General features: G+C 41.6%; 1 protein-coding gene across 2 annotated transcripts in view; it reads left to right on the top strand.

The window, feature by feature from the left end:
* The window catches only part of ryk (receptor like tyrosine kinase), a 309,552-nt gene that overhangs the window by 190,635 nt on the left and 92,350 nt on the right, over positions 1-26,567 (top strand). For both annotated transcript variants that reach the window (XM_060835028.1, XM_060835027.1), the window contains 2 exons: positions 11,407-11,476; positions 23,792-23,924. In XM_060835028.1, coding sequence (XP_060691011.1) covers positions 11,407-11,476; positions 23,792-23,924 — 203 coding nt within the window. The remainder of the gene's footprint in view (positions 1-11,406; positions 11,477-23,791; positions 23,925-26,567) is intronic.

The raw sequence follows: 26,567 nt of genomic DNA, 5'->3' as shown, positions 1-26,567 counted from the left end.
AAAAGACCTGAAGCTTTCTCTTGCCTGCCACTTGAACGCACCACCATGTGCCCAGGCCAATATCTCTGTCTCAGGCTTGCTGCAGTGCTCAACGAAGTTCAGCACAACTGGAAGGACGGCACCTCATTTTCTGCTTGGGTACTGTACAGTCTTTTGGACCCAATATTGAGTTCAACAATTTTTGGGCTTGAAGCACCTTCTCTCATATCAATACCCCAATTCCCACAGAATTTACAGGAACCGGGAGTGTGATGGATGACAGTTTCAGAAAGGGAGAAAAACGCAGATAGATGGGTTACCTCCAGGAAGGGTAGGAGAGGTAGGCAGAAAGTGCCAACTCTAGCTATCTCCATCTCAAACAAGTAAGCTGATTTGGAAAATATGGAGGGATGATTGTAGCACTGACAGCCAGGTTTCTGGTACCAACACTGGCTCTAACGTAACAAGGGGTACGTCAGGTTCCAAGCTGTCCATTGTGATAGGAAACTCTCTAGTCGGGCATAGACAGACATTTCTGCAACCAACAACGAGACATCAGAATGGTGTGTTGCCTTCCTGTTGCCAGGATCAAGGATACCTCCGAGAGAGTGCAGAATATATTCTCAAAGAGGGGAGGTGCCAGCAGGAGGTCATTGTACACATTGGAAATAACAATGTGGAAAGAGAAAAGGACGAGGTTCTGAGGAGAGAATATAGGAAATCAGGCAGGAATTTTGAAGAGTAGGTCCTCGAGGGTAGTAACATCTGGATTATTTCTGGTGCCACGAGCTAGTGAGAGTGGGAATAGGAGAGTAGAGCAAATGAATGTGTGGCACGGGATCTGATGCAGGGGAGAAGGATTCACATTTTTGGATCTTTGGAATTTATGATGGATTGCATCTGAATTGGAAGGGGACTAATATGCTGGTGGGGAGATTTGCTAGAGCTGCTTGGAAGGATTTTAGTCATTAAGGGGTGCGTGTAAATGTAAGGGGGAATGGGACCTAGGAAAATAGTAAGAAAAGAGATCAGTCTGAGACTTGTGCAGTTGGGAAGAAGGAGTAGGTCAAACAATCAAGACAGTCGGGAATAAAACAGAGAACAAGGTAAGACTGATGAGTTAAACTGCATTTATGTCAATGCAAGAGGCCCAACAGGTAAGGCAGATGAACGCAGGGCATGGTTGAGAACATGGCACTGGGATATCATAGCAATTATAGAATTGCTATGATATCGCAGTGGCTCAAGGGTGGACAGGATTGACCGCTTAATGTTCCATATAATGGTATATGAAAGATAGAAAGGAGGGCAAGACAGGATTCTCCATTTTATTTCAGGAGCAGCGGGAGCTGCCCGGAGGTAAGTTTCCGATTTAAAATGCACTTACCTGGAGAGTCAGGCCTCCATTTCTTTGGGAGCAGCAAAGAGAGAGGGAGCGACGACCAAGGGGCTGCTGGGCAAGGTAAGTGAGTGCTTTAAAATCTTACCTCGTGAATAGGCAGAGCACATGCTGAGCACGAGTGGACACGGGACTGCTGAATAAGTGAAGTAATATATTTGGGTGGTTATGTTATCCGAAATACTACTTAGGTAGTGTCTCTAACCCATCCTCCATCTTGAGCCAAAAAAACTTTTAGTGTGCCGGATTGGTAAGGTTTAATTCATTATTTTTCTACAGTCTCTTTGGGAATTTAGAATAGTGGGAATGACGGTTAGGACAGTTAAATGATCTTCCTGCAGAATGTGGGAGGTATGGGCCACCAATCGTGTCCCAGCTGACTTCATCTGTGGGAAGTTCACCCAACTTCAGCATCTCGAAAATGCATTAATGAGTAGGAGCTAGTGAACTTTGAATCAGGGAGGCAGGGGGTTTATTGAGAGGAGTTACAGTGAGATAATTACACCTCAGGTACAAGAAGAGGCCAGATGTGTTACAGTCAGGAGATGGAAAGGGTACCGGCAGACAGTGCAGAGATCCCCTGTTGCCTTTCCCCTCAATAAAACATATACCATTTTGGATACTGTTAGGGGAGTTGGGGGGAACACTTACCTGGGGTAAGCCATGGGGTACGGGTCTGTAGCACAGAGTCTGCTCCTGTGCTCAGAAAGGAAGATGAGAGGGGAGCAGAGCATTAGTCATTGGGGACTCCATAGTTAGGGGGATAGATAGGAGGTTCTGTGGAAACGAGGGAAACTCACTGTTAGTGTGTTGCCTCCCGGGTGCTAGGTTTGTGATGTCTTGGATGGTGTTTCCATGATACTTGGCGGAGAGAGGGAGCAGTCCCAAGTCATGGTCCACATAGGCACAAATTACATAGATAGGAAAAAAAGGATGGGGATTTAAGGCAGAAATTCAGAGAGTGAGGGTGGAAGCTTAGAGCTAGAACAAAGAGTTGTTATCTCTGCTTTGTTACCAGAGGCGAGGAATTAGGAGAGAGAGGAGTTGAACATGTGGCTACGGGGATGATGCTGGAAGGAGGGTTTCAGATACCTTGATAATTGGGGTTCATTCTGGGGTAGATCGGACCTCGACAAACAGGATGGTCTATATCTGTACCAGAGGGGTACCAATATTCTGGGAGGAAGGGTGTGTGAAATTTGCTAATGCTATTCGGGAGGGTTTAAACTAATTCAGCAGGGGGATGGGAACCTAAATTGAAGTCCCACTGACCTGGAGGTTGAGAGTAGTGAGGTCAGAAATATGGCTTCGGGTTGCAAGAGTGCACCAGCAAGCAGGAAGGTGATTTGAAGTGTATCTACTTCAACGCCAGGAGCAAGATGGGTGAACTTGCAGCATGAGTTGGTACTTGGGACTTTGATGTTGTGGCCATTTCAGAGACAGGGATAGGAATGGTTGTTGCAGATTCCAGGATTTAGATGTTTCAGTAAGAACAAAGAAGATGGTAAAAGAGGGGGAAGTGTGGCATTGTTAGTCAAGGACAGTATTACAATGGCAGACAGGCCATTTGAGGACTCATCAACTGAGGTAGTATGGGCTGAGGTTAGAAACAGGAAAGGAGAGGTCACCCTGTTGGGAGTTTTCTATAGGTGTCCGAATAGTTCCAGAGATGTTAGAGGATAAGATAGCAAAGATGGTTCTGGAGAGGAGCGTAACAGGATAGTCATTATGGGGAGCTTTAACTTTCCAAATATTGACTGGGAAAACTATAGTTTAGATGGGTCAGTTTTTGTCCATGTGTGCAGGAGGGTTTCCTGACACACTGTGTAGACAGGCCAACAAAGGGCGAGGCCACGTTGGATTTGGTACTGGGTAATGAATGGGTAATGAACCGGGCCAGGTGTTAGATGTGGAGGTGATAGTGACCACAATTCGGTTATGTTTACTTTAGCGATAGGAAGGCATAGGTATATGGTGCAGGGCAAGAGTTATAGCTGGGGGAAAGGCAATTAAGATTCAGTTAGGCACAACTTAGGATGCATAGGATAGGGAAGGAAACTGCAGGGGATGGGCACAATTGAAATGTGGAGCTTATTCGACGAATAGCTACTGAGTGTCCTTGTGAAGTATGTACCCTGCAGGCAAAGAGGAAGTTGTCGAGCGAGGGAACTTTACGAAAGAAGTTGAATATTTTGACAAGTGGAAGAAGAAGACTTATATTAGGATGAGAAGTGAAGGCTCAGTTCGGGTGCTTGAGAGTTACAAGTTAGCCAGGAACAACCTAAAGAGAGAGCTAAGAGCCAGGAGCAGACATGAGAAGTCTTTGGCAGGTAGGATCAAGGAAAGTCCTAAAGCTTTCTATAGGTATATCAGGAATAAAAGACTGACTCGAGGAATATTAGGGCCAGTCAAGGATAGTAGCGGGAAGTTGTGCATGAAGTTCTAGGAGACAGGAGAAGTGCAAAATGAACATTTTTCATCAATATTCACACTAGAAAAAGACATTGTTGTCAAGGAGAATACTGAGATGCAGGCTACCACGCTAGATGTTTGAGGTTCAAATTAGCAATTCTGGAATGTATGAAAATAGGTAGGTCCCCTGGGCCGGATGGGATTTATCCTTGGACTCTCTGGGAAACCAGGGAGGAGATTACAGAGCCTTTGACATTGATTTTTATGTTGTCACTGTCTACAGGAATAGTGTCAGAAGACTGGAGGATAGCAAATTTTGTCTCCTTGTTCAAGAAGGGGAGTAGAGACAACCTTGGTAATTTTAGACTCATGAGCCTTACCTCGGTTGTGAGTAAAGTGTAGGAAAATGTTAGAAGAGATAGTGTTAGGTTATTTTTCTTGAGATTCTTATTCATTTGATGCAATTGCAATACGCCAGCTTCTGTGAACAGCCAGAATTTATTAAGCAATTACAAGCTTTTGGAGGCACTTAACACTCTTTGCGGGGCTTACAGAGCCGTGTCAAGAGATCTCTCTGAACAAGGGAACGTTTCTCCCTTTATATCACCATCAATAATGCCCACAAAACACCTCTGCCAGTCCTCTATACTCACATGCCACACAAGACACAATGTTGTGATTTGATTATTTCCAGAAACAACCTAATTAAATTGATTCTGAATTAGAGGAGATGGCTAAGTAAATTGATTCTGAATTGCAGGAGACCGCTATGCAAGTTTTCATATTCCAGTCCTCTTGAAATGAGTGCAAACATTGCATTTGCCTTCCTAACTATCAACTGAACCTGCATGTTAGGAGAATGTTGTACTAGGATTTGTGCTTCAGGTTTCCGAATCCCCGTTTATAAAATAATCTACCCCTCTATTCTTCCTACCAAATTGCATAACCTCACAGTTTCCTGTATTGATTTCCATCGGTCAACTCTTCTAGCCTCCAAATTCTTCTGCAGCCTCCTTGCTAACTGTCCCTTCACCTATCTTCGTTTTATCTGCAAATTTAGCAACAGAGGCCCTAGTTCCTTCATCAAAATCGTTAATGTATAACATAAATAATTCACAGAACCTCTGTGAAACTCCACTAGTCAGCAGCTGCCATCCTGCCAGTCAGCCAAACTTCAATCCATGCCAATATCTTACACCAACACCATGGGCCCTTATCTTATTAGCAGTCTCCTGTGCAATACTTTGTCAAAGGCCTTCTGGGTACCCAAATAGATTATGTCCTTTGGCATCCCTTTGTCGAACATGCTTGGTACCTCCTCAAGAATTTCTAACTGACTTGTCAGACATGACCTCCCTTTAATGAAGCCATGCTGACTCAGCCCAATTTTCCATGCACTTCCAAGTACACATAGACAATCCTTTCACTGAAATTCGGAAAATCTCCAAAATCCCCAAAGTCTTTTTTGTGAAGTTTTTTCAGCATAACAAGTTTGTTTGGCGTGCTAACAGGTGACTTAACTCCACACCCACTCAACCCACATCAATCAGATGTGACGGGTGGCAGGCCCAGCACTGGCAGGTGTCAATTCTGTCTCAGTACTTAGAATAGTCATACGTGGGTCTGCTGTTTGTTTTTTTTGTTTCACTGTGAAAATGTCATTTATTCCAAATTCCAAAAAATTCTGAATTTCGGAAAACAACAGGCCCCAAGGACTTTGGATAAAGGATTGCGTACTTCGCAATCTCATCCTTAATAATGAACTCTAAATTCTTACCAACAACATAGGTCGGGCTAACCAGCCTATAGTTTGCTGTCTTCTACCTCCCTCCCTGCTTAAACAGGGGTGGACATATTAGCCATTTTCCAGTCCTCTGTGTCTGACACTTGACTCCACTGATTCCTGAAAGATCATCACCAATGCCTCTACAGTCTCTTTAGCTATCTCCTTCAAAACTTTTGGGTATATTGGGTATAGTCCACCTGGTCCAGGAGTTTTATCCACCTTCAGACCTTTCAACTTCCCCAGCACCCTCTCCTTAGTAATGGTCATAGAACTCACTTTTGCCGTCTGACTCTTTTGAAGTTCTGGTGTGCTGCTGGTATCTCCCACTGTAAAAACAGGTACAAATTACTAATTTAGCTCCTTTGACATTTCTTTGTTCCCATTACTACTTCTCCAACCTTATTTTCCAGTGGTACAATATCTATTCTTTGCTCTCTCTTACTGTTCATATATCTAAAGAAAATTGTGTAATCATCTTTTATAGTACCTGCTAGCTTACTGTCAAGTTTTGTCTTCTTCCCTGCTTCTGTTGTTTTTGTCCTTGGCAAATAGGATTCAAGAGAATCTCAAGGAATTTTATACATGTAATAGGAGCAAGACTGTAGCTAGGAAAAGGGTAGTCCACTTAAGGACAAAGGAATGAATTTATCTGTGGAACCAGAGGAAGTGGCTGAAGTCCTTTAATATATAATTTACATTGGTATTCACCAGCAGAAGGACATGGATGATAAGATAAGGGAGGGGTATTGATATTCCCTGGCATTGTTGATAGTAAGAAGGAGGCAGTGTTGGGTGTCCTAAAAAAACATTAAGGTAGATAAGTCCCCATGACCTGATGTGATTCATCCTAGGATACTGAAGGAGCCAAGGGAGGAGATTGCTGGGCCTTGTCAGAGATTTTTGTAACTTCTTTAGTCACAGTTAAGTTCCCAGAAGATTAGCTAGTAGCCAATGCTGTTCCCTTATTTAAGAAGGGTAACAGGGATAATCCAGGAAATCATAGGCCAATGAGCCTTTCATCAGTGATTGGGAAATTATTTGTGAAAATTCTCACGAACAAGATTTACTCTCATTTAGAAAAGAATAGAATTATTACAGATACTCTGCATGGCTTTGCGTGGGGGAGGTCTTGTCCTTCAAACCTGACTGAGATAGGGAAGGTATTGGAGAAATTTCTGAAGGAGGGAAACTATTGGAGAAAATTCTGACGGATGGAATTAATACTCACTTGGAAAGTTAATTAGTAATAGTTAGCATGGCTTTGTGTGTGTGTGTGGGGGGGGTGGGGGGGGGGGGTCATGCCTAACAAATCTGTTAAACTTATTGAAAATGTGATCACGTGTGTAGATGAGGAAAGTTCAATTGCTGTAGTTTATATGGATTTTAGCAAAGCTTAAGTCTCACATAAGAGACTGATTGACAAGGTTAAAGCACATGGAATTGAGGGAAACTGGATAAGATGGATCAGAAATTGGCTTAGTAAAGGGACTGAAAATGTGTTGCTGGAAAAGCGCAGCAGGTCAGGCAGCATCCAAGGAACAGGAACTTCGACGTTTCAGGCATAGGCCCTTCTTCAGGAATGAGGAATTCTTCATTCTGACCTGCTGCGCTTTTCCAGCAACAGGTCAGATTAGTCTCCAGCATTTGCAGACCTCACTTTCTCCTCCTTAGTAATGGGACACAAAGGATAATGGTAGAAGGCTGTTGGAGTGACTGGAGGGCAGTATTCAGCAGTGTACCACAAGGATGTACTGGGATCCTTATTGTTTGTTTTGTACGTAAATGATGTACATGAAAATGTGAAAGGGAATTTTAAACAAATTTGTGATGACACCAGTATTGGTGGAGTGGTTAACAGCGAAGAGGACGTTTGTAGGTTACAGGAAGATATAGAGGGGTCAGTCAGAATGGCAGATGGAATTTTACCCTGGTAAGTACAGGCGTGGTACTCTTTGAAAGAAGAAACAAGATAAGGGAGTATTTAATGAATGGCAGGACACTGGGTAGCTCAAAGGAACAGAGGGATCTTGGAGAAATTATTCACAGATTCCTGGTCAGGCCAAAGTAATGTGTTGAAAGATGTGATGCTGGAAAAACACAGCAGGCCAGGCAGTATCCGAGGAGCAGGAAAATCGATGTTTCGGGCAAAAGCCCTTCATTCCTGAAGAAGGGCTTATGCCCCGAAACATCGATTCTCCTGCTCCTCGGATGTTGCCTGGCCTGCTGTGTTTTTCCAGCATCACATTTTTCAACTCTGGTCTCCAGCATCTGCAGTCCTCACTTTCTCCAAAGTAATGTGTGCAGTTCTGGCCACCTCACTACAGGAAGGATGTGTTAGCTCTGGAGGGCATACAAAGGACGTTCATCAGAAGCCTGGGAGGAAGAAATTGAATTATAAGGGCAGACTAGTTAGGTTTGGATTGTTTTCTTTAGAGCAGAGAATATTGAAATGTGTAAGATTGAGGGGTATGGACAGGCTGACTAGAGATCTGCTCCCGTTGATTAAAAGGTTAGTCACAAAGGGGCATAGTTTTAGGTCAAGGAGGCAGGAGATTCAGAGGGGATTTGAGAAAAACGTTTTCACTCAAGATGGTGGTGTGAATCTGGAATGCACTGTTTAGGAAGGTAGTGGAGGCCGAAACCCTGGACTGTTAATCCAGAGAACCTAGGTTTGAAGCCCACCATGGCACATGGTAGAATTTGAATTGAATAAATATCTGGAATAAAGAGTCTAATGATGACCATTGTTGATTGTCTGAAAAGCCCATCAGGTTTACTGTCCTTTAGGGAAGGAATCTGCCATCCTTACCTGGCCCTCTGGGATGGGCAATTTAATGCTGACCCCAGTCACTCATAATTCTCGTGTCTTCCTTTAAACAAAAATTCCAGGGAGAATTTAAAGCTGTTTACCAACTCCCTGTTAGAAGTAGATATTATGGTACTACTGTGACAGCACCCCTCTGCAAGGGAAACAGGACAGAACACATCTCTTAAAGGCACAGTATTGTCACAATATGTACACAAATGATTTGGAAGAGAATGAAGGTGGTCTACTTCCTAAATTTTAACGATGACATGAAAATTGGTGGAGTTATAGATAGTGAGGTAGATTATCAAAGATTAGAGCAGAATATATGCCATTTGGAAGGTTCTCTAGAAGAATGGCAGATAGAGTCTAATCTGGATAAATGTGAGGTGATGTCACTGTCTCTGACCCTCAGCCTTTTTCACCAGCCAGGGCTCCCAGATTCGACCAGATTAACGGCCCCAAACAGGGAGCTCATATTCTATCATTTCCACATGGCTAACATGGTTCCAATCACTATAGATACAAAGAACTTAAGTGCATCAAGGCTTTGCCGAACCTCTCTGGAGTAATCCAGTTGTCCCTTCTCCTCACTTGTCTCTGTAACTCTGCAGTTTTATTTCCCTACCCTCGTAGTCAGCGATTTCAGATTATTACCATACAAGGCATTGAAAAGGTAAAAGGTTCTTCCTCTTACTTCTTCCTTGCCTTTGTGTGGCCTAAATTATTGAATCTGCGTACCTTAGTCCTTCAGCAAGGAAATAATTCTTGGTCACTAAAGTTCAGACCATCTTATCAACTAACCTCTAACTTCCTTCCCTCAAACTGCCAGACCAAACCTCTGTCCAAACATACACGTTAGTAGCAGGAGCAGACCACTCAGCTCCTCGAGCCTGCTTATCATATAATAAGATTCTGGATGATCTGATTGGTCCACATTTACATTCCCTCCAAAAACCTTTCATCCATTGTCCTTGAAAATATTCAAAGGTTCTGCTGCCATTGCTTTTTGAGCGAGAAAATTCCAAAGACTTATGAGTGACTGGGTGGGAATTTCTCAACATCTGCTTGAAATGGGCAATGCTTTATCTTATAGAAGAAAGTGAGGACTGCAGATGCTGGAGATCAGAGATGAAAATGTGTTGCTGGAAAAGCGCAGCAGGTCAGGCAGCATCCAAGGAGCAGGAGAATCAACGTTTCTGGCATGAGCCTGAAGAAACACATTTTCAGCAATGCTTTATCTTAAACAGTGTCTCCACTTTTAGAATCTCTTCAGGAAGCATCCTTTTAAGACCCCTCAGGATCTTGCATGATTGACTCAAGTAATCCCTTACTCTTCTAAACTCCATTGATTACATAACCAGTCTGTGCAACCTTTCCCACATTAGACAACTCACTTATTCCAAGTATTGGTTTCATGAACATTTTCTGATCTGCTTCCAACGCATTTGCATGTTCCTTTAAGTCAGGTGACAAAAATATTGGTACACAATATTCCAGATGTTGTCTCACTAGTGCTGTGTAGAGCTGAAGCATGTCCTCCCTATGTTTGTGTTCAACTCCCTTCACAAAAAAAAGTTTCTGTTTAATTTTCGAATTAATTGGCTGCATCTGCATATTAACTAACTTCTGTGTTTCGTAGCTGCATTTTCTTCATGGAAAGCAGTCCTATTTTCTCCAAACAAATTTGTACATAGAGTCATAGAGTCCTTCTTAAAATCTCACAATATTTTTGCCTCAGTGAATTCCACAGGCTCACAGCTATCTGGGTAAAGAAATTTCTTGTCATCTTAGTCCTAAAGAATACGCAGGGTGCACAGATCCTTCTGTAAGTCTGAACTCTGCAGTCTTTCCCCATTTCGATAATTTGCTCATAGTTTAAGAATAAAGGACTAAGATGACAAGAAATTTCTTTACCCGGACAGCAGTGAGCCTGTGGATTCACGGCTGAGATTTCAAGAATAGTCATTGTGACTATATACAAGGATAGATTGGAAAAAATAGGTCTGCTTTCCATGTATATAATGCAGCTAAGAAGAAATTTGATGCAAGTTTTCAACATCAAAAAAATTGGGAAGGAGAGGTGATTTGCAAAAGAAGAAAATATGACAAGAAAATCGTCTTACATCAAGCAATTAGGGACTAGCTTGCACTACCAGGAAATATGGCATTGGCAGATTCAATTGAAGTGTTCAAAAAGGCATTTGTTGATTATTTCAATGATCTGTAGGATTATATACAGAATTATGGGAAAAGAGCAAGAGGACGGTAGGAAGCCAAGATGTTCGTCCAGAGAGCCAGTGCAGACACAATGGACTATCATCCCAGTCTTAAATGATTCATCCCCTCATTTTGAAGCAACAATTGTAATCAAAGAGTCACCTCTATGCCTACTCTGACAAGCCCTTTCAGAATCTTGTGTTTCACTGTGGTCACCTCTTATTTGAAATTTCAGAAAATATGTGCCCATTTATTCAGTTTCTCATCATAAGACAACTCTCTCATTCCAGAAAGTAATCTAGTGACTCTTCTCTGTGTGATCTCCACAACAAGTTTCTTGGATATGGTGACCTAAATTGTGCGCACAGCGTTAGCTATTATTTGAAAAAAATGCAGCTGTGATTGAATATATAGATCCTTCAATGTATTCCAGTACAGAGTTTGAATGGTTTGTTAATTAATTCTGAGGATGAAGTAATTGATGTTCAGCAACCATTTTCAATAGTTTGGCTCCTTTCAGCAGGGAAACCGGAGTCACCGACCTTTCTTGCCGTTCCTTCAGAATTATCTAAACCATCATTTCAGTGATTCCCTGATGCCTGATGACCTCACCGTATGCCTCAGATTAACTGCTTGAAGCATCCTTGTTGGTTGCTGCTTCCCCAGGACAATTTGACATCACAGCAAAAAAGCCTTTAACAGTCCAGTATTTTTCTTTTTTCTTTAATTTAAAAATAATAACAGTATTAATGTTAAGTGCAAGAGCTGCACTTTATTTCAGTTTTGTTTCTTTTTCTTTTATAGACCATGCTTCAGAAGTGCAAGTGACTATGATGTTGACAGAGAGCTGCAAACTGCGTGGACTTCATCACAGGTAAACCTGATTCTTTACAACATTTAGGCTGTGGAGGCCTAATTGTATATGTTTAATAAAGAAATAGATTTCTAGACACTAAAGGGTATAGGGAGGGAGCAGGAGAATAGCATAGGGATAAAGGATCAGCCGTGATCAGATTGAATGGTACAGGAGTCTTGGTGGGCCGAATTGCTTATCACAGCTTTTCTGTGTTGTTTGTTTTTAGGAGTTACTTAAGATGGAATTATACTGTGGGCTTTATACTGTGTAATTTGTGATGGGATATTTACTGATTTCTTCACTTAAACTGGGAAGGTATTAAATGTTTTTATTACACCCATAAGCCACACTTTATATTTGTTTAAAAGTTTTTCTTCGCAACTATTTAATATTATAAATGCCATTTGTTTTTCGGATTTTAAGAAATAAAACCCTAACATTGCTGATAGCCTTCCACCAGGACAATGCATGAACAGGCACTGATCTGAGTTTTTGTTTCAGGCACATTAAGGCCAAGCAAGGACAAATTGTTCTCTGCCTATGATAATAAAAAAAAACTGACTGAAGACTAGAATACTGAGAGTTGGTTACAACAAATTCTATGGAATACCACAGCGATTAATATTGGAAACTTGAATATTATCTGATTTGTGTTGAAACCAAATCCAGGCTGGTCAGTGTTGGAGTTAATTAGAAAATTGGGAGAACCTGAGTCATCTTTTTGCCACAAACAGGATTCACCTTATGAAATGTAACCTCGAATCACTGGCACAAATCCAGAGATGATACATGATATGGTGTATCCCTTATTAACACGCTTGAACAAGTCAGTGCTGTTGTTACCATCACTGAACTGAGCCAGAAGAAATGTATACATTCTTACAGCCTTTTCCATGCTGCCCCACTGTCCACATACCTTATTGCTTCCCTTTACTTAGGGGCTGAGATGGCACATTGTGAGCCAATAACTCTTTGAGTTCTCCTTTGGGTCAACAGTTTATTAATTCATTGTACTCAACTAAGCTTGCACTACATAAACATGAAGCGTGAAGGCATTAAGTCAGTCCTGCAGTCCTACATCAAGGCAGTTCGCCAGTGGGCATTCCTGCCTAGAACTAACTTGGATGGAAGTGGGAAGGCATTAGATATCAGATCCAATGACAACCTGCCTTATTGTTCAGGCCTTTTGTCTCTTGTCTCCTGCGGACTTGGAAAATTATGTTACTTAATTCTGTTTCTCTCAGACAATCAAATTTATGATGTGAAGAGGAGAAATATTACTTTCTGCAGTGCTGCCAGACCTGTTAAATATTTCTGCATTTTCTGTTTTTATGACAAAAACAAAGGTTACATTTCTGAGATTTAGAAAGTCAAAGGTGATTTAATCCTACTTTGCAAGATAAACATGGGCGTGGCACAGAGCAGGGGTAGGTAAATTATTTCCACTAGTGGGTGGCACAGTGGTTAGCACTGCTGCCTCACAGCGCCAGAGACCCGGGTTCAGTTCCCGACTCAGGCGACTGACTGTGTGGAGTTTGCACATTCTCCCCGTGTCTGCGTGGGTTTCCTCCGGGTGTTCCAGTTTCCTCCCACAGTCCAAAGATGTGCGGGTCAGGTGAATTGGCCATGCTAAATTGTCCGTAGTGTTAGGTAAAAGGGGTAAATATAGGGGAATGGGTGAGTTGCGCTTCGGCGGGTCGGTGTGGATTTGTTGGGCCGAAGGGCCTGTTTCTACACTGTAAGTAATCTAATCTAATAAAAAAAGAAGTTTAAGACGAAGGGACATAGGCTAAAAATAAAAAAAACCTAAATCTTGAAGTGTACATGAAGAGTAACAGAAGTTGAAGCTCTGTTTGGGAAGACACTCGATCATTTGTTAGAACTGGCATTGGTAGATTTTTGTTCATCAAACCGTATTAAGGATTGAGGGAGGGAGCAAACAATTTTATGGATTTTGTTCCCAAATGAGACATGGTCTCATTCAAATTTGGAATAGGCCTAAAGGAGTAAGTAATTAAGTCCTGTTTGTGTATTCCTAAGCATTCTGATTTTCAGTAGTAGTTCTGAAAGCCTGCACTGCAGAAAGTAATATTTCTCCTCTTCACATCATAAATTTGATTGTCTGACTGTCTGACTGCCAGTCACTTGCAAAACTGGCTTCTATCTCATGGCCACAGCCAAATGCATTATAAATGTAATTCCAGTCAGATGAACCCTTTCATTTGTTATTTTTGTCAATGGCTTAAATTACAGTCAAATACTAAATGCGAGAGATTGCCTCATCAATTGTGAGACAATGTCATGTTAATATATGCTGGTAAGACGTTATGCATCTTGAAAATCACTTTTGATTAAATAGATTCTGTGCCAGGAGAAAGCAGAAAATTCAGTACAACGCTGAAGATGGAAACTTTTCAGAACTATCTGTCCAGTTGCAGATAGAGAATTATCTGTCAAATTTTTATTTCATGTCCTGTTGGAGAGCAGAATGATCAATCTGCTCCTCTTATTTCATATCCATGCATTCCCCCTTGGTGCCATCAGCTACAGATACAACATCGGGTTCCACATGTACACTGATAGCCTACTCCTCTCACATCCTTGCACTGCCTTTCTTTGATAACATTGTTTGCCTGACATCCACATTAGGTGAATAAAAATTGCTACTGTGACCCTGAAATAGCAGTCAGACAACATTTTTATTGCCTGTTTGTGGACAAATGTTTGCAGTTCAACATAATTGATGCAATAGACCTCTTGAGTTTCAAATGTTTGGCAGGGACAGCCAAGAGTCTACTGTTGAGTACACAGCATACATCACTGATAGTTAAAGAAAAATCTAGTTTAAAGAAAAAATTGTTAATGCATGTTCCACAGCATTTCATAATAATTGAATTGCATTTAGATGCAGTCCTTGTTGTTGTGTAGGGATATATGGCACAAATTTTGGCACAATAGCATTTTACAAATAAATTCATGACCTGTAATCATATCCTGATTGCAGCAAAGTGCAAGCTGAGGTAATGTGGTATACTTCAGTCCTTGGCTTTTGTTTGATAACTGATGGAGTTGATCTTCAGTTGTCATTTCATTCCGGTAATTTGAAAAGAATGCAAAGCCTTAGGGGCTCAAAATGGGTCGGTAGTGCACAGCCAGCTGCTTGTCCATGTGGGTAGTACAGACGTCTTTGAGTTACTTGAATTGTGAATGCTGTAGTGATTAATGTAATTCTTGAGCATCTGTGAAGTAACTGCAAAGACTTAAATGTTCTCCTTTGAAATGCTGTTTGATCTTGGATTTCACTAGTTCCATGAATTATTTGAAAAACGTCCTTTTTTTGATTAGATTAGATTAGATTACTTACAGTGTGGAAACAGGCCCTTCGGCCCAACAAGTCTACACCGACCCGCCGAAGCGCAACCCACCCATACCCCTACATTTACCCCTTACCTAACACTACGGGCAATTTAGCATGGCCAATTCACCTAACCCGCACATCTTTGGACTGTGGGAGGAAACCGGAGCACCCAGAGGAAACCCACGCAGACACGGGGAGAACATGCAAACTCCACACAGTCAGTCACCTGAGTCAGGAATTGAACCCGGGTCTCAGACGCTGTGAGGCAGCAGTGCTAACCACTGTTGGTACCAATAACTACATTGTTTAAGGCTTGAAAATTGAATAAACCTTTTAGTTTGATCATTACAGTCACAGTCTTTAACTTCGGAACTTTAATCAATGAATACAAAGTACCTGTTTTGGCCACAGTGCAAGCCAACTTGAAATGCTTATCAACCCATTTCTTATTGTCTGCAGGCTTCCAAAAGTTACCCATGAAAGGGATATAAGTCATACAGCATTTATAGGCTTCAAAAAGGTTATCAGTTAAAGAACCAGAGAGTCCTGCAATGTAGAAACAAGCCCTTCGACCCACCATGTCTATGCTGACCAACAAGCATCAACTATGCTAATTGTTTTTACCTGAGCTTGATCCATAGCCTACTGTGCATTTTATGTATTCATCCAGATACTTCTTAAATGTTGCGAGAGTGCCTGCTCCACCACCTTCTTAAGCAGCACATTTAAAGTATCTACCATCCTCTGGGTGAATTATTTTTATCAGATTGCCACTAAACCACTTGCTCCTCTCCTTAAACTTGTGCCTTCTGGTCTTAGACACAACTGCCTTAGGGATGGTCGACTCTGTCTATGTCTCTCATAATTTTGTGTACCTCAATAAAACCCTTCCTCAACTCCTCTGCTGCAAGGAAAACAAGCCCAGCCTATCCAGAAAACTCTCATAGCTGAGAGTTTTCATCCCAGGCCAACTGGTGAATCTCCCGTCGAAAAATGTGAAGCTGGAAAAGCACTGCAGGGTTAGGCAGCGTCCGAGGAGCAGAAGAGTCGACATTTCGGACATAAGCCCTTCATCAGGAATGTGAATCTCCTCTGCACCTTCTCTAGTGCAAAAGTGCCCTTCCAATAGTGTGATGACCAGAACAGTTGCATCTGTGGCTTAATCAATGCCTTATAAAGTCGCAACAAGACTTCATTGCTCCTATATTTTACCCCTTGGCTATCGCAGGCAAGCATCCCGTACGCCTCCTTCACCACCTTGTCTACCTGTTTTGACACCTTCAGGAATCTATGCACAGTTAGTGGAAGTTTATTGTAAAATGAGAATTCTGGATATATGATAGATTCAAGAGGAGCTGTAAGCACATAATCATCAATTGCTCCATATAGAAGAGAGTTCTAAACTTCAATCATTTTATGCATGTTTCTGATTTCACTTCTAAATGACATGGCTCTAATCTTCAGATCATGCCCTCGCCCCAGACCCTCTAAGAACCAGGAATAGAATACATTGGATGAAACTATCTCTTCCTGCTCATATTTTGAAAACTTTAATTAATTCACTCCTTACTCTTCTAAATCAAAGGAATACAATCTCTTTTGTTTAATCTCATCCCAGAGCTTAACCCTTGGAGTCCATATAATTTTCTATTAAGTAAGCTTGCAGGGCTACAATGATGGAGTTGAGATAATAGACTTACTGGAATGCCCTTCAGAATGTGGGAATGGTCTCAATAGAATGAAGTTATTCAGTACCAAGCCATAGTGATCCTGACTCCCAAAATCTGCACAGCAGTCCATCTAAGACTGATATATCCTTTCATAAGTGACTTGTCCAAAACTGCTTAGAGTTTTCCAGGTGTGGGACTGGCCAGGACTTTGTGGCTAAAGCTTGCCTTCCACCCTTTTGTATTCTTGCCCCCAAGTCAAAATCTAGCATTCTATTAGTCTGTTTTAATTTTATTTTCTGACTTGTTCATGACATTTTAATTACCCATTTTCATTGTCACTTTAGACCTCCACTGTTTCTAGCCTTGTGCCTTCTCGATAATACTCAATTTTATCATTTTCAAAATCCAAATGCATGATTTTGCATTTGCCTATGGTATAAGATCAAAGAAAATGTACAACCCAGGAACAGGCCCTTCGGCCCTCCAAGCCTGTGCCAATCCAAATTCACTGTCTAAACCTACTGCATCTGTATCCCTCTGCTCTGCACCTACTCATGCATCTGTCCAGACCCACCTTAAATGAAACTACTGTGGCAGCCTCTACTACCTCTGCTGGCAACGCGTTCGAGGCACCTATCATCCCCTGTGTAAAGTACTTTGTGTGTTTTCCCCCTTAAACCTTTCACCTCTCACTTTGAACGTGTGACCTCTCGTTATTATATCCCTTATCCTAGGAAAAAGCTTATCTCTATCCACCCTGTCTGTACCCTTCATGATTTTGTAAACCTCAATCAGGTCCCCGTCAATGTCCTTTTTTCTAATGAAATCAATCCTAACCTACTCAACCTTTCTTCATAGCTAGCACCTTCCATACTAGGAAACATCCTCGTAAACCTTCTCTGCACCCTCTCCAAAGGGTCCACATCCTTTTGGTAATGTGGCGACCAGAGCTGTACATAGTGTTCTAAATGCAGCCAGACCAAAATGTTGTACAATTTCAACATGACCTGCCAGCTCTTATATTTAATACCCTGTTCGATGAAGGCAAGCATACCATATGCCTTCTTGACCACTCTATCCACCTGTGCAGCCACCGTCAGGGTACAATGGATCTGAACTCCCAGATCTCTCTGCTCATCAACTTTTCCCAAGGCTCTTCCATTTACAGTATAGTTAGCTCTAGAATTAGACTTCCCAAAATGCATCACCTTACATTTGCTACTTCTCCACCTAACTCTCCAGTCTATCGATATTCTCTTGTATTCTTTGACATTCCCCATGCCTTCTGATACTCCACCAATCTTCGTGTCGTCTGCAAACTTACTGATCAGACCATCAATGCCCTCTTCCAGATCATTTTTGTATATCACAAACAATAGTAGCCCCAGCCCTGATCCCTGTGGAACGCCACTAGTCACCTTTCTCCATTTCGAGAAGTTCCCTTCAACAACTATTCTGTCTCCTGTTGCTCAACCAGTTTCTTTATCAATCTAGCTAGAACACCCTGCACACCATATGACATCACTTTCTCCATTAGTTTACCATGGAGAACCTTATCAAATGCCTTACTAAAGTCCATGTATAATAACATCTACAGCCCTTCTTTTATCTACCACTTCCTCAAAGAACTGTATTAAGTTGGTAAGGTATGATCTACCCCACACAAAACCATTATGTCTATCACTGATAAGCCCATTCTTTTCCAAATATAAATAGATTTTATCCCTCAGTACCTTCTCCAGCAACTTTCCCACCACTGACGTCAGGCTCACTGATCTGTAGTTACCTGGAATATCCCTACTATCCTTCTTGTACAGGGGGACAGCATTAGCAACCCTCCAGTCCTCTGGCACTTCACCTGTGTTTAAGGATGCAACAAAGAAATCTGTCAGGGCCCCAGCTATTTCCTCTCTCTTGCCTCTCTCAGCAACCTGGGATAGATCCCATCCAGTCCTGGGGATTTGTCCACCTTAACATCCTTTAGCCTACCCATCACATCTCCCTCCTCCTTATGTCAACATGATCCAAAGTATAATTCATTTTACAGTTTTATTATGTATTAAATCAATATCTGGACCTTTACACTTTTTTACACTGTACTATTTATGGGGCTGCCTACACTTGCATCTTTGTACAAATCTGAATATATGGCTTTTTGTGTCGCCAACTAATTTATGAATGAATACAGACAACGGTTGAGACTCTCAATACAGATCTTTTCAAGACACTATTTGTGATATACTGCCAATTTAAGAGTGCATGGTATTATTCATTTCCTTCCATGCAACAAATGTACGAGGATTTCAACTTTTAGCTAACAGTGACCTATTGAAAATTGTAGCAAATGTCACCTGAGAATCAATATAATTAGCATCCGTAAGCATTCTCCAATCCACTACTTTAGTTCGGTGGTTCCCAACGTGTTCAGTATCTAGGCACACTTCAATGAGACGAATAATTCGATGAAACATGCCGTTTTTTCCAATTGCTCAGAAAAGTCACAGAATAGATCGTGAGCATTTTTTACAAAAGAAATACGAGCAGGAGTAGGCTATCTGGCCCTTCAGTCCTGCTCTGCCATTCAGTAAGATCATGGCTATGGCCTCAGATCCACTTCCCTGGGCTCTCACCATATCCCTTTTATCATTCAAATAAAATCTACCTTAGTTTTAAAAATGTTTACTGAAAAAGCGTCAATGTCTTCACTGGGCAAGGATTAACAACACTCTGGGTGAAGAGGTTCCTTCTCAATTCAGCCTTAAATATGCTCACTCTAATCTTGAGGCCATGCCCTCTTGTCCTAGCCTCACCTGCCAGTGGAAACATCCCCTCTATTTCTATTTTATCTATTCCCTTCATGATATGTTTCTGTAAGATACCTGCCATCCCCCCCACCGTGGATTTTTCTGAATTCCAATGAATATAATCTGAATCTACTCAATCTCTCCTCATAATCCAACCCCCTCAACTCCTAAATCACGCTAGTAAACCTCCTCTGCACGCCCTCCAGTGCTAGTGCATCCTTTCTCAAGTAAGGAGACCAAAACTGCACACAGTACTCCAGCTGTGGCCTTACCAGCACCTTGTACAGCCGCAGCATAATCTGTCTGCTTTCAAACTCAATCCCTTTAGCAATGAAGGACAAAATTCCATTTGCCTTTTTAATTACTTGTTGTACCTGCAGACCAGCTTTCTGTGAGTCATGCACAAGGGCACCGAGATCCTTCTGCACAGCAGTATGCTGCAACATTTTACCATTCAAGTAATGATCCTATGATTCCAGCATTACTAGAGACGTTTGCAACATAGTATATATATAATAACTTATCTATTTTTTTTAAGTCTATTTTAAGATTTCGATCAGTGGCTTTTACTAAAAAAATTCAAAAAACATTTCCCTTAAAATCTGTGCTAGATAGGTCAGTCCAACAGTCATTGAAAAATTGTGCACCCCTTTACTGCGCATGTGCAGTTCCATCTCCTCTCAGCGATATAGTCCTTGATCATTGTGCTTGTTCAAATCAAATGTCTGGACCTGTGTATGCACAAGCAAGTTGCACAATAAGCAGATTTCTCACCTTTCACATATGTGTAACGTTGAATCTCCACAAAGCGGAGCTGCTTTCAGGGAATGTTTGGGAAACTTCTACCTGGCACGCCAATTGAAAACCTCTATTTCTGTCAACTCCTATTCTCTCTGATCAACCGAAAATTTTCAAGGTGTTCAGTACACTATCAATAATCATGCACTCGAAATTTCCCAGCAACAAACGTTTGTCTAGCTGGTCAATACTTTCCTGGTATTCTTCTCTCACCTGTGTGGAGTTTGCACATTCTCCCTGTGCTGCGTGGGTTTCCTCTGGGTGCTCCGGTTTCCTCCCACAGTTCAAAGATGTACAAGTCAGGTGAATTGGCCATGCTAAATTGCCCATAGTGCTCAGTGCATTAGTCAGAGGGAAATGGGTCTGGGTGAGTTACTCTTCTGAGGGTCGGTGTGGACTGGATGGGTCGAAGGGCCTGTTTCCACACTGTAGGAAATCTAAATCTAAAATCTTTCTTAGAACGCAGAACAACATGCACAATTTTCCAATCTAATGTCCTGTTCCTGAATTGGATGAATTTTGAAAGGTTATAGTTAGAGCAATTTTGCTTTAAAAGTCCATTAATTTCTCTATCAGTTATCTTGCTTTTCATTAATTTTGTAAGAATCTGTTCCTGATTCAGTTTTGTTGATAACTTTTACTCTTATTAAATGAATGCATGCAATAAAATCTTGTAACTCCCAACAAATTCAGATGATGCTTCCATTCGCTCTCCTCTGTTTCACTGCACAGTTGTTTGTGTCGTGCACTTCACTTAAGAGTCTTGTTGTTTTATATGCATGTTACCATTGTGGAGCTATGGAGAGTGCTAGTTTAGAAGCTCTAACTTTGTTTACATTATATGGCTGACCACGAATCTCTCCTGCTGTGTTACCCTTGGCCTTTGGCATGTGTGAGAAGGATTTGCAGGTAGATAATTAATCTGTATGATCATCTTACAAACACATCTTCCTGAATCATCAAATCCTGGAATGAGGCCTGAAACCTAATCAGAGATAAGGGTACTCACCCATTGTGCTCCCTGAATTGTTTTGGTCATAAAATATAGTTATGTACTTTAGGGTGTAGGTTTGCTCGCTGAGCTGTAGATTTGATATCCAGACGTTTCATTACCTAGCCAGGTAACATCATCAGTGGTGACCTCCAAGTGAAGCGAAGCTGTTGTCTCCTGCTTTCTATTTATATGTTTGTCCTGGATGGGGTTCCTGGGGTTTGTGGTGATATCATTTTCTGTTCGTTTTCTGAGGGGTTGATAGATGGTATCTAGATCTATGTGTTTGTTTATGACGTTGTGGTTGGAGTGCCAGGCCTCTAGGAATTCTCTGGCATGTCTTTGCTTAGCCTATCCCAGGATAGATGTATTGTCCCAGTCGAATTGGTGGTTTTATTCATCCAGGTGTAGGGCTTCGAGGGAGAGAGGGTCGTGTCTTTGTGTGGCTAGCTGGTGTTTGTGTATCCTGGTGGCTAACTTTCTTCCTGTTTGCCCTGCGTAGTGTTTGTGGCAGTCCTTGCATGGAATTTTGTAGATGACGTTGGTTTTGTCCATAGGTTGTACTGGGTCGTTTAAGTTTTAGTTTTTGTTTGAGAGTGTTGGTGGGTTTGTGAGCTATTAGGATTCCAAAGAGTCTTAGTAGTCTGGCTGTCATTTCTGAAACTCCTTTGATGTATGGTAAGGTGGTTAGGGTTTCTGGCTGTGTTTGGTCTGCTTGTCGCGGTTTGTTCTTAAGGACTGTATTTTTTGAATATTTGTTCTTCTTGAATACATTTTATAGGTGGTTCTCTGTTTTCCGAAGTCCGTCTGTGCTGCAGTGTGTGGTGGCTCGTTGGAATAGTGTTCTGATACAGCTTCATTTGTGTGTGTGTTGGGATGGTTGCTGGTGTAGTTAAGTATTTGGTCAGTGTTTGTCGGTTTTCTGTATACGCAGGTTTGTAGTTCTCCTTTGTCCTTTCTTTCGACTGTGACATCCAGGAATGAGAGTTTGTTGTCGGTTTCTTCATCCTTGGTGAACTTTATGCCTGTGAGGGTGTTGTTGATGATGTTAAATGTCTCTTCTATCTTGTTTCGTTTTTTGGTGACAAAGGTACTGGTGTTGGTGTCTGCGAGTAGAGCATTGGCTTTCTGTGTAGTCCCTTCTGTTCAGGATGACTGTGAGGCGACCCCTGTCTGCAGATAATATAACGATGTTTTAGTCATATTAGAGGTTTTCTGGGGTTTCTTTTCTTGTATGTTCAGTTTGTTTCCTTCCCTCTTTCAGCTCAAAGTAGGTGCAACTGTTTGTCTGCTCGTTTGCTGTGTTTCTTCCATGAGTTTGTTGTCCTTCATTGTGGTTTCTAATGCCACTAGGAAATCCTTCTTGTCAGTGTCTCGGTAATTGGAATTTAGTTCTTTTACTAGTACTGCTTTTTCTGTGTCTGATAAACTGTTATCAGTTTTGTCTTTGTTTGTGAGTTTGTCAAGTTTTTTCTTCAGGTCCCGATTTTTCTTTATCTGTGTTTGTCATTGTTTGGTGTTTATGGCTAGTTCTACTGCCAAACACTTAACTGCATCAGCAACCATCCCAACACACACAAACAAAACTGTATCAGAACACTATTCCAATGAGCCACCACACACTGCAGCACAGATGAACTTCAGAAAACAGAGGAAAACCACCTATAAAATGTATTCAAGAAGAACGAATACTCAAAAAATACAGTCCACAGATTCCTCAAGAACAAACCACGACAAGTAGACCAAACACAGCCAGAAACCCTAACCACCTTACCATACATCAAAGAAGTTTCAGAAATGACAGCCAGACTACTAAGACCACTCGGAATCCTAGTAGCACACAAACCCACCAATGTTCTAAAACAAAAACTAACAAACTTAAAAGACCCAATACAACCCATGGACAAAATTCCATGTAGTGACTGCCACAAACACTACATAGGACAAACAGGAAAAAAGTTAGCTACCACAATACACGAACACCGGCTAGCCACAAAAAGACATAACCCTCTCTCCCTCGTAGCCCTACACACGGATGGAAAAAAACACCAATTCGACTGGGACAACACATCTATCCTGGGACAGGCCAAGCAAAGACATGCTAGAGAATTCTGAGAGGTCTGGCACTCCAACCACAACGCCATAAACAAACACATAGATCTAGATACCATCTATCAACCCCTCAGAAAATGAACAGGAAATGACATCACCACAAACCCCAGGAACCCCATCTAGGACAAACATATAAATAGAAAGCAGGAGACAACAGCTTCGCTTCACTTGGAGGTCACCATTGATGATGTTACCGAGCCAGGCAATGAAACGTCTGGATATCAAACCTACAGCTCAGCGAGCAAACCTACACCCTAAACCTCAAACCTTGCAGTATTGTACTTAGAATAGCCTGAGAAATCTGGTTCAGATTCAGTGAGAGGAATTTTGCAATATGCTACAAATACTAAGACCAGTGTTTGACTTCACTTCATTGTTATTATTCTCACTTTGTTTCTTCAAAATTTGAATTTAAAATTTGAGCTTTTTGTGTGATTTGGGGCTATTTGTCACCAGTTATGGAGCAGCATATCTGATATTATATGTTAACCGTTCTCCTGTGTTGCATGAGTTTAATGCCTTTAGTGTGCTAGTTTGGGAAATAGGTTTAGAAAAATGTTGTTTGTTAGCAATTAATGTTTTGCTATTTTCTCTGACCAGAAACCTGCTACCTATCAATCATGTTTGCATAGAAGATGGGGAGAGGCCTATTGTACTGCTGCCCTATCTCAACTGGGGGAACCTGAAACTCTTCCTTCGACAGTGCAAGCTTGCTGAGGCCAACAATCCTCAGGTAACTGCTGAGCAATAGAGGTAATCTGTACACTGCACAGCTATTACAGTTAAATTAAATTTTTTTTAGATTAAATTACTTACAGTATGGAAACAGGCCTTCGGCCCAACAAGTCCACACCGACCCGCCGAAGCGCAACCCACCCATACCCCTACATTTACCCCTTACCTAACACTACGGGCAATTTAGCATGGCCAATTCACCCAACCCGCACATCTTTGGACTGTGGGAGGAAACCGGAGCACCCGGAGGAAACCCACGCAGACATGGGGAGAATGTGCAAACTCCACACAGTCAGTCGCCTGAGTCGGGAATTGAACCCGGGTCTCAGGCGCTGTGAGGCAGCAGTGCTAACCACTGTGCCACCGTGCCGCCCAGGTGTTGGACCCAACAAAGCACCTAGGATCTATTATCTCCTGAGTGATAATACTTTGTGTTCATAGAACAATCTGTTGAACTTGGGTTTGTCCATTGAAAGAGCTTTTCAATTGGGTCCACTCCCCTGATCTTTCCTCAGAGCTCTGCAATTCTTTTCCTTTTCTGGAATTTATCAAATTATCAGTTATGAAGAGAGACTGGATTGGCTGGGTTTGTTTTCCTTAGAGCAGATGGAAAAAAAGAAATATGCTGCTCAAGAGAGTGGAAGAGGCACATCCCGTTGTAACATTTAAGAAGCATCTGGATGAGTACTTAGAATGCCAAGGCATAGTAGGCTATGGACCAAGTGCAGATAATTGGGATTAGTTGGTGTTTATTGTTGGCATAGATGTGGTGGGCTGAAGGGCCAATTCCTATGCTGTAAGATTCCATGACTCTAATTTTTTTTGGACAGTTAATATTGAAGCCATTGTCAGTGATATATTCCAGATGACCACAATTCTCAACACCATTTTACTCATCTTTTAGCTGGTGCTTTTGCCAAGTGTCTTAACTCTGTGTTATCTGGTTCCCATCACTTCTGGCACTAGGAATAGTTCCTGTCTGTTTGCTCCATCAGACTTCTTATGAATATGAACACATCTGTTAAAATGTCGTGAAGCTTCTCTGCCAAAGGAATACAACGTTGACCTTTTCAATCTGTCCACCTGCTAAGCCTCTTTCCTGACTCAATTACAGGCCCTCCCAAGGCCTTAACATATTTTCTAAATTGTGCTCGCCTAAATTGAGCACAGCACTCAGCTAAGGATCACCCAATGGTGTAATAAAGAATTATTAAATATTTTTGCTTTTGTACTCTGTTTACAAAGCTCAGGATGATTTTATTTGCAACCATTTTCAAAGACGTGTGACTGTTAACTCTAGAGTTCTGTTTTTCCAATTTAAAAAGGCACTATTTTATATCTTTCATTTGTTATGTTGCCGTTTCAATTCAAAATTTTCTTTGCCATTCTGCGAGGATGACACTTGATAGAATCATATAACTGTACACTGAGCATGGAATCTGCACCAGCCCTTTTGAAGGTAATTTAAATATTCCCAGTCTCTTGCTGTAATCTTTTGTCCCGTAATATTTATTTAATTCCCTTTGCTAGTGAATTCTTTTCCACCACTCTATCCTTGCAAAATGTTGTGATGTAGCCTTTTTTTTTCGCTGATCAGTTAAATTTGTATCCTCTGGGTTACTGATAATTCTGACATTGAAAGCAGTTTCTCTTTATTTATTGCACATATACCATTAATAATTTTAAACACCTCCATCAAATTTCCTCTAAGCCTTTTCTGCTTTGAGGAGAACAATCACAGCTTTGCTGGTGGATCAGCACAGGAGGTGGTCACGAAATTGCAATGTTCTAAAGAGGGTCATCATGGGGTCAGTGGGCTGAAGAGTTCCTGTGCCATAATGCCTCATGAATATGTAACCATAACTGTTGTTTCTCCTTATTCTTCCTGTCAGTTGCCATGTCTCCACCAGTTCCATGAAACTCTTCAAGTCTACTTGACCATTTTGTTATTGAAGTTATCTTTAATCATGTTCCATTTTCTATCATACCCTTAAATGCTTTCTTCCTCCTATTAATTGCCTGCTAGCCTTAATGAGCCAACTGTGGTCCACCTCATTAGTGAAAACATTTATTCTTCATCTTAAATGACTAATGCTTGTCTGATGTTTGCATTTAAATGTATGTTTGCAATACCAAAGCATACTTGGGAGCATGGTGGCTCAGTGATTAGCACTACTGCCTCACAGCGCCAGGGACCCGGATTCGATTCCAGCCTAGGGCTATTGTCTGTGTGGACTTTGCATATTCTCCCCGACTCTGCATGGCCTACCTCCCATAATCCAAAGATGTGCATTTGGGTGAATTGGCCATGCTAAGTTGCCCATGGTGTTCAGGGATGTGTAGGGTAGGTGCATGACTTAGGGGTAAATGTAAGAGAATGGGTCTGGGTGGGTTACTCTTCGAAGGGTTGGTGTGGACTTGGGCCACGTGCTGGAAAATGGGATTTGAATAGTTAAATGTTTGTATTTGACCAGCACAGACTCAAAGGGCTGAAAGGGCTTTTCCTGTGCTGTACCCCTGTGCTGACTCTAGGATCGTGCTTTGGTGAAGTGCCCTGCGTTTTTCTACTTTTAACAGCGCAAAATAAATCTCTTCAACTTTAAAAAAGTGTGTTCAGAAGTTGCAAGTATCGCATAATTGT

Source organism: Hemiscyllium ocellatum, chromosome 13 (genome assembly GCF_020745735.1).
Source record: "Hemiscyllium ocellatum isolate sHemOce1 chromosome 13, sHemOce1.pat.X.cur, whole genome shotgun sequence".
NCBI classification, from domain to species: Eukaryota; Metazoa; Chordata; class Chondrichthyes; order Orectolobiformes; family Hemiscylliidae; genus Hemiscyllium; species Hemiscyllium ocellatum.
This window is presented reverse-complemented; position numbering and strand designations above follow the sequence as displayed.